We start from the raw sequence: 17,969 nt of genomic DNA, 5'->3' as shown, positions 1-17,969 counted from the left end.
GAAGCTCTGCAACACTGATCTGCAACACTAATATATAACATTGCACTACATACCATTGTATTAAAGATGTCTGTGTGACACTATCAGCAAGCCTATTAAGACCTGCTGGATGCTTCCATACTTGGCAGACCCGGAAGCCATTGTTAGGCCTCCGGTTGCCATACTAACCAACGGCACCCCCGCGATTGCGTCGCGGTGTTGCCGATCGGCTTAAAACCTCTCAGATGCTGCGGTCGCTATTGAGCGCGGCATATGAGGTGTTAATCGGCCAAATCGGAGGCTAGCTCCGGTCCTAGCCGTTACAGCAGGGTGTCAGCTGTAATATACAGCTGATACCTGGCGGTGATGGTGCGGGCTTAACTTCTGATCCCGCACCATCACCACAACGGAACTGTACTGTGGTTTGCGGGTACCATTTCCCGACTGCACCGTATATATACGTTGCCTGACGGAAAGGGGTTAAAAAAAACACATTTGTGTTTACAAAAATGCATGAATTGTTTTAGATGCGTTTCTTTAGGCTGCGTTTGAAAACTCAACAAAAAAGCACAATGTGAAATCAGCCTAATATATCTCAGCTTCCTTCACACCTGTGTATATGATTGGGGTTATGTGTTGTCAACTGTTGCCACAGAACTGTTGCTGTACTTAGGTGACAGTGTTAGTGACGAGTATAAACCACGGCAATCTGATCCAGAGCATAAGACTTATTACTAAAATAAAAGATTAATTTATATTTATTCAGACATTGTCTGAGCAGATCAAATATTTTACAATTGTCAAATAAAAAAAGAGCTTACTAGATGTTATAGGGTATGATCAGAATTTGATTCGGACCATAACAGTTTACTACGGTCCAGAGAACAAGATGATGGTTTTGAGGTACTGACTGATAAGGCTTCAATTACGCCGCTGGATTTCTTTGGCATTGAAAAATCATTGCTTAGCAAACTTTCAACTCTTTGTGATCCTGGTGAATTAACACTTCCTGATAATTGGACACAGTCTTTACCCAATGAACAGCCTGTCTGGGGTCTACCCTGGGTTAGAGATTTATACAGACTTTCAAAATCCCGATTTTCACTGTGAGCTACAGGAAACGCAGAAAGGTAATTTCTCCTGGTTGGACTGCATGTTCTATTCTGCAGCTGCTTACTGTATTCGTGGCTTGCATAGTTTCTCTCATTAACTTCCATCTGGCTTTTAGTGGTCATGACCTGACTTATGCTCTCTGTTCTTTCCCTCATGTTGCCTAGGGTTTGTATACTTTCTTTAAGGTGCTCTGACCCATTGTCGTATGTAAATTCCGCTATGTCAATATCCATTTGGCTTTTGTTGGTTATATCATTAGTCGAATTACTGGACATATTAAATGAGCTAGAAGATGGTGGTAAGCTGTAACCAACAGACATAACATGTTTTATTTTATTTTGACTTGGGATTGGAAAGGTACTGTCAATGTATTTGGTCCCATTATCATTGATACATTCAGGGGGCTCATTAGCGTTGTTCTGAGGGTCAAAGCAACTTCGTGTTAATGGGACAGAAGGGCCATCTAATTTATGTGTCTCTGAAAATATACCCGGAGGAGAACCATACATTTTAATAGACTCTCCTGAATCAGACGCTTTCTGCACTACTGTGTAATCACAAGTCTGGCTTCTAGTGGTCATGGCTTGACTTCGGCTCTTTGTTCTTTCAGTCGTATTGCTTAGGGTTCGAATGTTTTGTTGACGGTGCTGAGACTCTTTGCTGTATGGAAATTGAGCAATGTCAATATTCATTTGGCTTTTGTTGGTTATATCCTTAGTAATGGACATTTTACATGAGCTAGAAGATGGTGTTAAGCTGTAACCAAGAGACCTAACACCTTTCATTTTCTTTTGTTCCAGGATTGGAAAGGTACCATCAATTTTAATAGGCTCTCCTGAACCAGATACTTTCTGCATTTTTGTGGAATCATAAGTCACAATGTCTTCAAACCTTTGTTTTATTCCTTGGTTCAGAGCAACTTGCGTCCTCATTGTTTGAAGGTCCACTATCATCTACTGGACAGACTGTTTCAGTATACTTTCTCTTCACTTGTTTTTGAACTGTGCCTTTGACAGCTAATGCAATAGCAATGTATTTGCTAGTAGAACTTAAGTAATTTTTTTGAGTTGAAGCAAATTCTTTGCGGTTTGAAAAAAGGAAAATAGCCACGTATCAATTCAAGTAATAATTCATGGTCTGATGTTAAATTAACATTTGAAGAAAAAGCATACATTATGATAGTACCAGACAACAAGACATTGCATATATACTGTACGTTCATCATAAATAAATTCAGTAACGTGGCGAGTGACTGCAGGGTGACTGCTTCATGCAGTGAATGACCTGGGAAGTGGCGCGTACAAATTTTCTGCGAGTATAGAACAGTAACTGAACACTTCAACTGGCTGATCTTCAGGACTTATATAAATCATTTACACTTTCTATATAGGTGTAATTTTACATAAAGGAGTGATTTTGCCAATACACTGCATTACCTGTACTAGTCCTGGGTTACAGCCTGTAATTTACCATAGTATACAGCTGCATTCACAGTTCTTGATTGCTGCTACTGAGATCATTTTACAGATTGCTGACTGATACATCTCTAGTAGCGTTGCTGAGCTCATATAATACAATTCTCTCTTTTGCAGAGAATTATGGGCAATATATTTTTATCTTCATCAGATTTTAGAATGTCTGGTGGAAAGACTTCACTTTCCAGAATGCAAATCACAAGGGCAAGCTCTGTGCAGACACTGAACAAACAGGAAATATTGGGTGATTTGGGGTCAGAAGCCTGTAAAATTGTGAATGCAGCACAGCATGAGAAAAGGCTATAAAACTGCTGCAACTGAAAAGATCAGTGCAAAACAAGTGTAGTTTCCTATTGAATGAAAAGTTATGCAACTTATACATGATTTATTTTCAAATTCCCACCATTTTTAAGATTGCTGATTGCTATCAGTGAAAGGAAACATTCTTGATTACATTCAGAGGCTTAAAGGGGACAAGTCACCTCTCCTTTACTTTTTAGTAAATACATTACACTGCTTGGACATCTTTTCTTAGAACTCTACGTTATGTCGTTGATCTGTTATTCCTCCTAGACATTTATGAATAAGTTGACAACTGGGTGTTACCAATTGGGGCTGTAACAATCTGTGTTGACAGCATGAGACTGAGTAGGAACACACCTTTGATAAGGAGCAGAGTAACACCCAGTTGTTAACTTATTCATAAATCTCTAGGAGGAATAATAGACGAATGGCACAGCATAAAGTTCTAAGAAAAGGTGCCCCAGCATTGTTAGTTCACAGTAAATACTAGAAGTATTTACTAAGATAGTAAAGACGACACATTTTTAGCTAAATATAATTCGGAATGGACTTCCAGAGGCGAGGCATCATGGATAGCTGCTTTTTATCTGAGCTACACCATTAGCCAGCGCCATGCTAAAAGTTATCCATCCCAGGTATCTTGGTGGAGTAAATGATGGTTCGGCACCTTACTACACATGACGCTTTGGAAGAGCTCGATAGTTCACAGCTCCGGGGTCCAAGGTGACGTACATCCAATTGCGGCCTACACTGAAGAAGAATCTCTGCAAGTCACTTCGGTAGCTTTAGGAAGTATCCAAAATGGAAAACAGGGAAAGGCGTAGTAACCTACAATTTGTGGGAATACCTGAAACAATAACTGGCAGATGCCTATTGGAATAACTTGCCAAAATTCTACCCCTGGTTTTTGACATTGATGTTGGAAATGACCCCTTTATGATTAAGCGTGCACACAAATAGGGGCCGCCAAGCCTTGACAGAAGGCCAAGTGATTTGTGAAACAACTACACTGGACGATAAAGGAAAAAGTATTGAGGGCCTATAGGCAGCAAAGGGAACTACCGTATTTTTCGGACTATAAGACGCACCTGACTATAAGGCGCACCCAGGTTTTAGACAACAGAAAATAGGAAAAAATGTAATATTTTACAAAGAAAAAATGATTGGTTAAAAAAAATAATTTGTTCAGTTTCACCACATTCTGAGAGCCATAACTTATATTTTACCATCATTTGAGCGGTGTGAAGGCTTAGATTTTGCGGGACGAGCTGTAGTTTTTATTAGCACCATTTATTGGGTACATACGATTTTTTTATCACTTTTTATTTAATTTTTTTAGCGCTATGGTGACCAAGAGACAACGATTCTGGGGTTTTAATTTTTTTTTTTTACACCGTTCACTGTCAAATAATGCTATATTGTAATAGCTTCGGACTTTTACGGATGCAGGGATACCAATATTTTTATTATTTTTTTATTTTTACATTGTGCTTGGGGAAAAATGGGAAAAGGTTTTTTTTTTTAACTTTTAAATTTTTTTTTACACTCCTCGCTGGTACAATACATGGATGAGTTACGGAAACAGCGTAACTCGCTGAGCTATTTCCGTAACTCCCATAGTAGCGAATGGCAGTTACAGAAGCAGCGTAGCATGCTACGCTGTTTCCGTAACTACTATTCAGTTCTATGAGAGTTACGGAAACTGCGTACCTCAGCAAGTTACGCTGTTTCCGTAACTCGACCATTTAAGCAGGAAGTGGCCGAAAGACAGCGGAGTCGGGTAAGATTGAACGGGGCTTAGGGGGCCCCGTTCTAGAGATAGATGTGGGTCCCAGAGGTGGGACCCGCATCTATCTGAGATTTATGACATATCCTGTGGATATTCCAAGAAAAGTAGTAGGACACAGCACACATCTCCAGATCTTCAAAGTGGTTTTATTGTCAAAACATCTACGGCAAACAGGCAACGTTTCGACCCATAGTGAGTGTAGGGTCTTTATCAAGCATGTGGATATGTCCTAAATGTCCTTCATGGGAAAACCACTATAAATGCCGCGGTCGCTATTGACCGCGGCATTTAACAAGTTATACGGCCAGGAACAGCGACATCACTGTTCCTACCCGTTACTGCAGCGTATCAGAAACTGACACCTGCAGTGTATAGAGCAGGCTCAACGCGTGAGTCTGCTCCATACATCATCACCTCCCCGTTCCATGATGTGCCGGCAAATCACAGGTCGGGAAGGGGTTAAGTAAGGAGCGGTCAGGGGGCCCGACACTGCCGGGTCCCCTGACTGCCGACTATAAGACGCAGGAACTTTTTAGCAAGATTTATTCTTGCTAAAAGCTGCGTCTTATAGTCCGAAAAATACGTTATATGTTCAGAACTCTAAAAGCTGTGGCACTGAAACGCAAAGCCTTCGCTCCACGGTGCAGTATCCTTTTTGAGAGGAACACTAGGTTTCAACTCCTCTACCCAGCCAAATTAAAAGTCATGATGAAAATCACATGCTTAACTTCAAAGACCCTGCTATGGCGCGTTGGAGGCTCCGACTTGATAATAACGGAGAAGAGGGATAATTCTTTCCTGTTTTACTACTTTAGGAAGACAACCTATAAAACACTATGGATGTATAAATCTCATACTCTAAAGGTACTTATACCTGATGATTTGCTAACGATCCTATGAGCACTGTTTTTGTTATTTTTGTTATTGCTGGGTTATGCCTTCTTTCCCCTCTGTTTGTTGAGCACACAGATCCTATCACTATGGGTACCCTAATTGTCTGGTCATTCCTGCGGCTTTCTGGGATCGAATGGGAGGACACTGAACTACATAGTTATATAGGTTGAAAAAAAACACAGGTCCATCAAGTTCAGCCTTTCTCAATAAATTATACGTCATTCATTGCTAGATTAGTTATAACCCCCAATACCATTTGTCAGTAAATAATCATCTAGCCTTTTTTTTAAATGCTCACATAGTATCTGCCATTACTACCTCTTGGGCTAGGGCATTCCATAGTTTGACTACTCTAACTGTAAGGAACCCTTTCCTATATTGATATTTGAAACGTCTTTCTTCCACACGCAATGAATGTCCCCTGGTTCTTTGTAGAGTCCTTGGAAATAACAGATAATGTGATAGTTCTTTGTATTGACCACACATATACTTGCACATGTTAATGAGATCCCCTCCAAGGCGTCTTTTTTCCATGCTGAAGAAGACCAATTTTTCCAGCCTTTCATTGTAAGCGACACCTTTTATCCCATTAAATAATCTAATTTAAAAGAGAAAAAATGCACAGCACCTCATGGTGCAGGTCATCCAGGTTGAAAAAAATTGGCTAGAAAATAGCAGGTATGCTCACCAGATAAGTGGATGGAGATGACAACTGCAGCTATTCCCTTGCCGATGGACAATTGTGTCATCGCAAAAAGTAACATCAATAATAGATAAAATACGGGAAATTCAATAACAGCGCTGATGTTATCAGACAAAGACCATGCCAAAGGGCTAAGAGTAAGAATGATTTTTATTGGCTACGCGTTTCAACAGCCGGTTGTTATGAGGGCGTGTAGACGCTGGAGTGTGGCAAAAGCATCCCGATAACCATAGGAACCTGTCAGAATCCTGACAGCTATGGAAGCCTAGAGGGTTGAAATAGACTGAGTGGAATTCAGAAGATACGTGTGCAGACAGACACAGATGAAAATAAGAAAAAATATGACGCTGTATGGATGGAATGCTAAGAGGGAGGTAAACTTTATAAATAGAAAAGAAAAGATGAAAATCATAAAAATATAATGAGGAATAATGAAAGAAATGCTGATGGTAATACTGCAATTTCTAACGATTAAAATTGAAAGACATCAATTTAATAGTGTTAGGGTATGTTCACACGGCCTATTTACGGACGTAATTCGGGCGTTTTAACCCCCGAATTACGTCCGAAATGACGGCTTGAAAGCGTTGACAAACATCTGCCCATTGAAAGCAATGGGCTGACCTTTGTCTGTTCACACGAGGCGTATATTTACGTGTCGCTGTCAAAAGACGGCGCGTAAATAGACGCCCGCGCCAAAGAAGTGTCATGTCACTTCTTCAGACGTAAATGAAGCCGTTTTCCATGGACTCCATGGAAAACCAGCTCCAGTTAAGTCCGTAATGGACGCGGCGTTCAAGCGCCTGCACATGCCGTTACGGCTGAAATGACGGGGCTGTTTTCTCCTGGAAACAGCCCCGTAATTTCAGCCGTTACGGACGCTGCCGTGTGAACATACCCTAACTGTTAATAGAGAAATGTAATGATATAGGGACAACAATATAAATGTGGCTGGTGGGATTAATCTAAGGAGGTTTCTACAACATCATTAAGGCCCCCTGGCTTCAGGCAGGACAGCTTATAAATCCAGAAATTCTCACACTGTTTTAATTTGATGAACCTGTTGGGCACAGTGTCTCATATTTGTTCTATGGGGGTCACCGCAATTTTGCTGAAGTCGACATTTGCTGAAGTCGGGGGGTAACATGCTCACCAGCCGTAAGAGCTGGGGGATCCTGCGGTGGTTTAGGCGGGGGGCACTGAATACAGAATGGATCAGCCTGCCCACATTGAAACTGTGTACTGCACTGTGTACACGCAAAGTGTGTTACAACGGAGGGGGTGGTTTGGGTCTTTGCTCTTTGAAGACATATTATGAGACCTTAATAAAAAAAACTATAGTGAGATGCTATCCTACAAGACCCCCTAGGTGCTGTGTCCCCTGCGAAGCAGAAACATTCCTAGCGCTGTATGAATTTTGCACACCAGCTCTGTGTATTGTGGCGTTCACTACCGGTGAGAGAGTGAAGATCGCGCCTGACGAAAACCCCTCCCCTCTGGGTGAGCCTGCCCCGCGATGGTTTGACAGGGGAGGCATGAGATTCGGGTCCGGCCCCACGGCCAATCGGAGTGTGAAAACGGAGCGGGAAACCGGCAGGGCGATGGGGAGAGCGGGAGGAATTATGAGGGGGCGTGGCCAGCTTGCAGACTACCAGAGAACCAAAGCTGTGGCCGTGACCTGGGAGTGCTAGAAGATTACACCTAGTCTCAGCCTCCTAGTGGCAGCGGCCTATACATATGGTGAAGCTTTTTATTTTTTCTCCTCCGGAGCAGTGTGAGGGCTTATTTGTTGCGGGACAATCTGTAGTTTTCATTGCTACCATTTTGGGGTACATGCGATTTGTATTACATTTTTTTGCAAGTAATGTGACCAAAAACCAGCAATTATCACAATGTATTTTATTGTTGTTTTTAATACGCCGTTCACAGTGGGCTATGAATAACAATTTTACTATATTCTGCGGGTCAATACGATTACGGCGATACCATATGTATATAATTTTTTTTATGTTTTGCAGCGTTTGCACAATTAAATCACTTTTTTATAAAATAATGAATTTTTTGCAGATTCGAGAGCCATAACTTTTTTATTTTTCATTTAAAAAAAGCCGTGTAAGGGCTTATTTTTTGCGGGATGGGTTGTAGTTTTCATTGGTACTATTTTGGGGTACGAGCGACTTTTTATTCTATATTTTGGGAGGCGTGGTGACCAAAAAACATAGCGATTCTGGCATTTTTTTTGGGGGTGAAAATGAAAATGATAATTTTATCGTTTGGGTCGTTACGAACGCGATGATATCAAATATGTGGAATTTTTTTAACGTTTTCATTTTTTTGCTATAATAAAAGACGTACCGTATTTTAAATAAATCTTGCTAAAAAGTCCCTCTGTTTTAGAGTTGGCAGACAACGGTGCCCGGCTGCGCCAGATGCCCTGACCGCTCTCTGAACCACTTTCCGATCCAAGACGTGCCGCCACGTCATGAAGTGGAGGGGTGATGTTTGGAGCAGGCTCACGAGTAGACGAGCCGTGTTTTACAGCTGACAGGCTGCTCTAATGACCAGAAACTGTGATCGCGACAGCCCCCTAAATCGCTGAGCTACGTTGTTTCCGTAACTCCCATAGAACTGAATAGTAGTTAAGGAAACAGCGTAGCTCGCATGCTATGCTGCTTCCGTAACTGCCATTCACGACTATTGGAGTTAGGCTGGATTCACACGAGCATGTTTGGTCCATAAAGGACGGAACGTATTTGGGCCGTAAGTCCCGGACCGAACACACTGCAGGGAGCCGGGCTTCTAGCATCATAGTTATGTATGACGCTAGTAGTCCCTGCCTCTCCGTGGCACTACTGTCCCGTACTGTAATCATGTTTTCAGTACGGGACAGTAGTTCCATCGATAGGCAGGGACTCCTAGCGTCGTACATAACTATGATGCTAGGAGCCCGGCTCCCTGCAGTGTGTTCGGTCCGGGACTTGCGGCCGAAATACGTTCCGTCCTTTACGGACCGAACATGTTCGTGTGAATCCAGCCTTACGGAAACAGCGTAGCTCAGCGAGTTGCGCTGTTTCCATAACTCCCGACCATGTAATCCGTAAGTGGCCAGGAGGCAGCGTGAGCACAAAGCTAGAACGGGGTTCAGGTGGCCCCGTTCTAGAGATAGGTTCGGGTCCAGAGGTGGGACCCGCATCTATCTGACATTTATGACATATCCTGTGGATATGTCATAAGTGTCCCTCATGGGAAAAACCCTTTAAATGCCGAGGTCAATAGCAACCATGGCATATAAACCGTTAGGAGGGGGACTGCCCCCTCCGACAGTCTACCACCCCCCCCGCAATGTGATCGGGAGATGCCGATGGTTGTCATGCAGCCTGGGGGCCTAATGAAATCTGCTACTGCTACGCGGGGCTTAGCAGAAGCCTGTAGAAATGACAATATACTGCAATACATTTGTATTCCAGTGTATTGTACCAGCAATCTAACGATCGCTGGTTAAGTGTATAAAAAAAGTTACATACATTTTCAGGAGTGTAAAAAAAAGAAAAAATATTAAGTTAAAAAAATTACTTTTCCCATCTTTCCCCAAGCACAATGTAAAAAATAAATAAAATTGGTATCCCTGCGTCCGTAAAAGTCAGACATTTACAATATACCATAATTGAGCTCGCACGGTGAACGGCATAAAAAAAACAAAAAAAAAACAATCGTTTTTTGGTCACCTTAGCAATAAAAAAAATGAAATGAAAAGCGATCAAAAAATCGTATGTACCAAAAAATGGTGCCGATAAAAACTACAGCTCGTCCCGCAAAAAATAAGCCCTCACACCACTCAATCGATAAAAAAATATAAGTTATGGCTCTCAGAATGTGGTGAAACAGAAGAAATTATTTTTTTTAACAGATAGTTTTTTCTTTGTAAAAGTAGTAAAATATGAAATCATTTTTTCCTATTGTCTGTTAAAACCTGGGTGCGTCTTATAGTCCGAAAAATATGGTATTATAGGAAAAAAAAACCAGTTTTTGATTTTGTAACTTATAACTTTAAATTTTTTCACGGTTTACATTTTTTTGTCACTTTTTTTTTTTTTTTGTCCCACTACGGGACACTAGACACCAGCAGCACTGATCGATGATATAATACATTACACTACCTACGTAGTGTAATGTATTATAATTGTCAATGTGGCAGTCACACTAATAGGAAGTGTATCAGGACCAGCCGGGGCTAGTCCTTGCAGGTTTCCGTACATGGCAGACCCGGAGGCCATTGTTTGGCCTCCAGTTGCCATGCCAACCATTGGCACCCCACCCCCCACGATCGCATCGTGGGGGGCTGCTGATGTGATACAAACCCCTTAAATCCGGCAATCGAATTAGATCACTGCATTTCAGTGGTTAATTGATTAAATCAGCGGCAAAGGACCGCTGACTGTCAACAGGAGAGACCAGGGCAGACACTATGCACAGTTAACCGCCGCTGCGGTGTAGCGCCGCTGCAGTGAAGCGCGGCAGTTAACTGTTAAAGTGCAGAAGTAACTGCACGTCAAGGCGCACAAAGTAACTGCTCGTCTGGACGTGCAGTTAATTGGAGGTGCGGGAAGGAGTTAAAATGGTGAGGATTTGAAACACAATGCATGTTGCATAACACCAAAATATGAATGCAGTTTATACACATCTTCTGCATTTATAAATAAAAATACAAAATAATTTGTGTATTAACCCCTTCATGACTGAGCCTGTTTTGGCCTTCAGGACAAAGCCGATTTTTCAAATCTGACATGTGTCACTTTATGTGGTAATAACTCCGGAATGCTTTTACTTATCCAAGTGATTCTGAGATTGTTTTCTCGTGACATATTGTACTTTATGTTAGGGAAAAAATTTGGTCGATAAATTCAATATTTATTTGTAAGAAACACCAAGATTTGGAGAAAATTAGCAAAAATTAGCATTTTCTAAATTTAAATGTATTTACTTGTAAAACAGATAGTAATACCACACAAAATACTTACTAGTTTATATTTCCCATATGTCTACTTTATGTTTGCGTCATTTTTTGAACATTTTTTTATTTTTCTAGGACGTTACAAGGCTTAGAACTTTAGAAGCAATTTCTCATATTTTCAAGAAAATTTCAAAAGCCTGTTTTTTCAGGGACCAGTTCAGTTCTGAAGTGGCTTTGAGGGCCCTATATATTAGAAAGTCCCCAGAAGTCACCCCATTTTGAAAACTGCACCCATCAAAGTATTCAAAACAGCATTCAGAAAGTGTTTTAGCCCTTTAGGCGTTTCACAGGAATTAAAGCAAAGTAGAGGTGAAATTTACAAATTTCATTTTTTTTTCTTCGAAAATTCATTTGTAATACATTTTTTCTGTACCACTGAAGGAAGGTTTTACCCAAGAAATGCAACTCAATATTTATTGCCCAGATTCTGCAGTTTTTAGAAATATCCCACATGTGGTCCTAGTGCGGTAATGGACTGAAACACAGGCCTCAGAAGCAAAGAAGCACCTAGTGGATTTTGGGGCCTCCTTTTTTTTAGAATATATTTTAGGCACCATGTCAGGTTTGAATAGGTCTTGTGGTACCAAAACAGTAAAGACCCCCCCCCCCAAAAGTGTCCCCATTTTGGAAACTATACCCCTCAAGGAATTTATCTATGGCTATAGTTAGCATTTTGAAGCCACAGTTTTTTTGCTACATTTATTTGAATTAGTATATGAAGATGAAAATCTACTTTTTTTGTGAAAAAACATAGAAATTTAAAATTTTTACAAGGAATAAAGTAGAAAAAACACCCCAACATATGTAAAGCAATTTCTTCTGATTATAGCAATACCCCATATGTGGTAATAAATTGCTGTTTGGACCCACAGCAGGCCTCAGAAGAGAAGGAGCACCATTTGGATTTTGCTGGAATAGTTTTCAGTGCCGTGTCACATTTGCAATGCACTGGAGGGATGAAAACCGTGGAAACCCCCCAATAGTGACCCCATTTTGGAAACTACACCCCTCAAGGAATTTTTCTTAGATTTCTAAGCCATGAATAAGGACGGAGACACCATCCGAAACGCGTAGGCTACCTACCTCTAAACCTATCATTGCAAGATATATTACATACGCTAATGAAAATCTTCTTTTAACTAAGAACTATTAAAACTTGGAAAAAGTTTCCTTTTAACTTCTGTCAGCGCTGGATCCAACCATCCTTTCCTACAAAACAACAAGTTTTTCCGTGTGCCACCACGAGGATCCGAGCGCCAGGACTACTATCAATAACATACGCAACTCCCACAAGGTGAGCTGGAGAAATCCTCCCTACTTTTACTTATTTGTAAAACAAGTTCTCCTGATTACGTAAATACCCCACATGTGGTAATAAACTGCTGTTTGGACCCACACCGGGGCTTAGAAGGGAAGGAGCGATATTTGGCTTTTGGAGCTCAAATTTAGCTGGAATAGTTTTTGGGTGTCATGTCGAATTTGCAAAGCCCCCGAGGGACCGAAACAGTGGAAGCCCCCAAAAAGTAACCCCATTTGGGAAACTACACCACTTAAGGAATCTATCTAGGGGTATAGTGAGCATTTAGGCCCCACACGTCTTTTGCAGAAATTATTATAATTAGGCTGTGAAAATTAATATCAACATTATTTCCACTAAAATGTTGAATTTTTTCAATTTCACAAAGGATAAAGGAGAAAATGCACCCCAACATTTGTAAAGCAATTTCTCCCGAGTACAGCTATACCCCACATGTGGTCATAAATGTTTTTTCATTAGAAAGTAATTAACCTTTTCCGAACTGATCCATGTTTTGCTTTTTTCTGTTTAGTTTTTCCTCCCCGCTTTCCGAGAGCCACAACTTTTTTATTTTTCCGTCAATAGAGTGGAGTGAGGGCTTATTTTTTGCGGGACGAGCTGTAGTTTTTATTGGTACCATTTTTTGAGCACTTTTTATGACATTTTTTGGTAGAGCCAAGGTGACCAAAAAACGGAGATTTTGCAGTTTAAAATTCTTTATTTTTCACGGCGTTCACCGTGTGAGTTAAATAATGGTATATTATAATAGCTTGGACTTTTACGGACGCAGCGATACCAATTTTGTGTATTTTTTACATTACTTTAGAGAAAAAAATTTGAAAAGGGTTTCTTTTTGGACTTTAAATATTTATTAAATTTTTTCCACTAATAATAACTATTTACTTTTGTTTTTACATATTTTATTAGTCCCCCTAGAAGACTTGAACCAGCAATCGTTAGATCACTGGTAGAATACACTGCAATACTAATGTATTGCAGTATATTGTGATTTTTACAGGCTCCTGTAACAGCGTGATCGCTGTTTCTGTCCGTTAGTCCCGGGTATCAGCTGTAATACACAGCTGACACCCGCAGCGTATGGCGCGGGCTCAGAGCGTGAGGCGCTCCATATATCACCCCCCACACCACGACATGCTATTAAGTCGTGGTGCGCGAAGGGTTTAATGCGCAGCGGATGGTGCAGAGTGAAAATTAAAATTTTCCACTGATGTGCCATTTTAGTGCACTATATGTTGTGCCCAGTTTGTGCCACAAATACCACATAAAATATTAACCAGGTTCTCCCGGGTATGGCGATGCCATATCGGTGGACGTAAACGGCTCTTTGGGCACGCTGTAGGGCTCAGAAGGGAGGGACGCCATTTGGCTTTTGGAGCGCATATTTTGCTTGGTAGTAGCTCTGGCGTTTTGATGGTATTTCAGTTTATAATGTGGGGGCATATGTAGGCTGGGCAGAGTACATCAGGGCATAATAATAGGGTATAATAATGGGGTAAATAAATAATATTCCACAGATATGTGGCCAATGTCGCACTTATAAATTGCACCCGATCCTATCCGCTTTTGGAACGCTCTGCACATTTTGCATTGCCATAATCTGGGAGCCGTAACTTTTTTTATTTTTTCACCACCGGAGCTGCGTGAGGGCTTATTTGTTGCGGGACAATCTGTAATTTTCATTGGTACCATTTTGGGGTACATGCGATTTTGTTGATCACTTTTTATGCCATTTTTCGGCAAGCCAGGTGACCAAAAACCATCAATTCTGACAATGATTTTTTTTTTTTTCTTTTTATCTATCAAATCTGTTTTTATTAATTAATAACAGGTACAAGGTACAGCAACTCCAAAATACAAAAGTACACAAATAGATAGAAACACATGTCATTTCCGTACTGCAGTACTAGGTAGGGTAGCATTAAACATGACAGCCATTTTTGCATTCAATGATTGTACTAAGTTTTAATACGATTTTACTGAATTTTAATAATTCTGCGGTCTCAGACACTTGGCTTGATAACATAATACCAATTCTGTCTTGGTAAATATCTGTTACCACAACTCTTACAGTTCACTATTCCGCCCTCTCTAATGAAGATTTTTATTTATTTTTGACGGCGTTTGCACTGGGCTATAAATGACCATTATACTTTATTCTGCGGGTCGGTACGATTACGGCGATACCATATGTATATAGGTTTTTTTTATGTTTTGCAGCGTTTGCGCAATAAAATAACTTATTTAGAAAATAAATTATTTTCTGTGTCACCATATTCTGAGAGCCATAACTTTTTTATTTTTCAATCAAATAAGCTATGTAAGGGCTTGTTTTTTCTGGGACGGGTTGTAGTTTGTATCGGTACTATTTTGGCGTACATGCAACTTTTTGGGAGGGGTGGTGACCAAAAAATAGTGATTCTGGCATTGGTTTTTGTTTATTTTTTTTGCGGTATTCACCGTGCGGGAAAAATAATATTATAGTTTTATAGTTGGGGTCGTTACGAACACGGTGATACCAAATATGTGTACTTTTTTTGAAATTTTCATTTTTTTCCTATAATAAAAGACTTATTTTAGGAAAAAAAAAAAGCAGTTCTTGTTTATGTCACTTATAACTTTTATTTTTACACTTTTTTTAAAACATTTTTATTCTTTTTTTTAAATTTTTCACTTGTCCCACTAGGGGACACTTAGACTTGCAGCTCTGATCGCTGCTGGAATATATTACACTACACACGTAGAGTAATGCATTCCAACTGTCAGTGTGACGTCACAGTCACACTGACAGGAAGCCTACGACGACCACCCTCCGGCTGGTCCTCATAGGCTTCTGTGCATGGCAGCCCGGAAGCCATTGTCTGGCGTCCGGTTGCCATGGGTACCATCGCCAGCCCCCGTGATTTCACGTGGGGGCTGCCGATCGGCGCTAAACACCTTAATTGTGGCTTTCAAAATCGAACGCCGCAATTAAGGGGTTAACTGCCAAAATCAGCGGCGATGGGCCGCTGATTGGCAACGGGGAATGCAGGGCAGACACCCTGCACAGTTAACCGCCGCTGCGGTGTAGCGCTGCGTGGCGGTTAACTGTGAGAGCACAGACGTAACTGCACGTCAAGGTGCGCGAACTTACTGCTGACCTCGACGTACAGTTACGTCAAGGTGCGCTAAGGGGTTAACTGAATAAATCTGACTGATTACATAAACCTATGTACTAGGAACCGTTTTGTTTAATGAAAGATATCAGATGGTGCTTAGGTTAAACCTCTTTCTCACATTGTAAACTCTTGTCCAGTACACACAGGCAGTTTTAAACACATAAACATTTTTTAACATAGACTGATACCATTAACATAGGGATCTCCTTCTTCATATTGCATCAAGGCAGTGTCGTTTTGGCCAGAAATGTGCTCCACCTAAACAGAAATCCACATTAATATATTACACATCCAGTAGGTTTATAAAAAAAAATTTAAAGGTTTTTTTTTGACCAATTTCGGAAGAAACATGTAAAAGAATTTTACACAATTCAGATCCACCCATTTTCTGGGTAAAATATGGATCAGAGAAAATTGCTCAATACAGAATTAAAGTAACATAACAGCAATAAAATAAAATGTGGGTTCAGGAGTAATCCAAGCGGACCAAATCTTTAAAATTTCACTGGACAATTCCTTTTTATATAAATTATCTTGTAAAAGGGAATGTAACATTTAACTAATTTCAACCAGTGTGCCATAGAGGGACAGTCAGTGTGTATAATCACTACCTTGCGGGTATATGTACCCAAAAATGGTGCCATTAAAAAGCACAACTAATCCCGCAAAAAACAAGTCCTCATACAGCTATGTAGACGAAAAAATAAGAACGTTATAGCTCTTTGAATGCGACTATAGAAAAACGAATAAAATAGCTTGGTCATTAGGGCCTAAAATGGGCTGGTCACTAAGGGGTTAAAGTTCTTTGCAGATTACATTTTGTTTGCATATGGGGTCTGCTTGAATGGCATTTTAGTAACAATTATGAATTTGCATGCAATTTTTGCTTTTAATCACTGTTTCATGCAAAGTTGCGTAAAAGTAGAGGTGTGTAAACATTATTAAGTTGTATTTTTATATACGGTATGCTGACTGCTCTAAAAAATGTTGATTTTGCTATAATAGTATGTAGCTGTTTTCCATTTGCAGTATATATTTTTAACACAATAGGGCGTGATAGACAAATATTGCATAGCCACTGTTTCAGCATTTTTGAGAGCACAAGCTTTTGTTGATGTAGAAGTATATGGTATATATGAATTTTGCACACTTTGATCTACTTTTAAACTGTTTTTGAATGTACTCTGATAGTTCTAGTCGCAAATGCATGTTATAATGCTTTTTTTAAAATAATTCGTATTTGTCTCAAAGTCATGTGCAGGTAGACATGGCTGCCAACAGAACGTCAAGTCAACTGCAATCGTCAGGTTGTCTGCGTTCAGGAAATATATAGATTGGTGGTGCACTTAGTTTGTAAGATGTGTAGTCTGTGTATTTTATTTTGTTACTTTATTAAAATTTTGAACTGAAAACCAGACATACTTTAACATAAATTGTATGTACAGATGTAACCATGTTTATCTTGACTCATTAAATACACAGTGGCAAGAAACTTTAACTTTACTTTTTCAATGACTTTTCAATGGCTTTTCTTGTGTGATAACACGCTGCGGCAAGTTACCAGAGCCAAGATAAACTTGGCTACATCTGTATGAACTCTGCACATATTGGAATTTTCTGCTTGGGTCACATTATTTATGAAAAATGTCACTTTGACACATAATTGAATGATGGTGCCTGTGTGTATAAAGTGCTGAGTGGGATTTTGACAATGTGTTTAGTATGATTTTTTTTGTATTTTATAATTTAGGTTTTATTTGTATATGTCAAAAGTGTGATAATGGTTCCAGCTACCAGAGGTGCAGAATGTCCAAAAATTCCAAGCAGTGAATTATTTTTTATTTTTTTTATAAATACTATAGCATCATGGCTGTACTCAACAGTCAATAGCACAAATCACTACTCAATCATAGGCCTTGTTCATACAGTGCAGATTTTGCATGCATTTTTTTTAAGCCAAAACCAGAATTAGATCCAGGAGAGTAGACCTAAAAGGCCTTTCTTTATATATTTCTTCTGTTTAGGTTCCATTCTTGGTTTTAGCTTAAAAATGTTATTATGTGCGGAAATTCCGCAGAGTTTACAGTAGCAGCAAAGTGGGTGGGAATTAGTAAATCTCAAGGCCACGATGCGGAAAAAAACCCGCATAGTAAGGGTATGTTCACACGGCTTAGCAAAATACGTCTGAAAATACGGAGCTGTTTTCACGCGAAAACAGCCCCTGATTTT

The 17,969-nt window shown here is 40.1% G+C and overlaps 1 protein-coding gene across 1 annotated transcript in view; it reads right to left on the bottom strand.

Annotated features, from left to right (window-relative positions):
* Window positions 1–17,969, bottom strand: part of LOC142750370 (uncharacterized) — a 203,265-nt gene that overhangs the window by 30,745 nt on the left and 154,551 nt on the right. Inside the window, exon 11 of the mRNA XM_075859369.1 lies at window positions 15,929–15,998. Within this exon, the coding sequence (XP_075715484.1) occupies window positions 15,929–15,998 (70 nt within the window). The remainder of the gene's footprint in view (window positions 1–15,928; window positions 15,999–17,969) is intronic.

This window comes from Rhinoderma darwinii, chromosome 3 (genome assembly GCF_050947455.1).
Source record: "Rhinoderma darwinii isolate aRhiDar2 chromosome 3, aRhiDar2.hap1, whole genome shotgun sequence".
Taxonomy (NCBI): Eukaryota; Metazoa; Chordata; class Amphibia; order Anura; family Rhinodermatidae; genus Rhinoderma; species Rhinoderma darwinii.
Note: the sequence above shows the minus strand (reverse complement) of the source record. Positions and strands in the feature narration are given on the sequence as shown.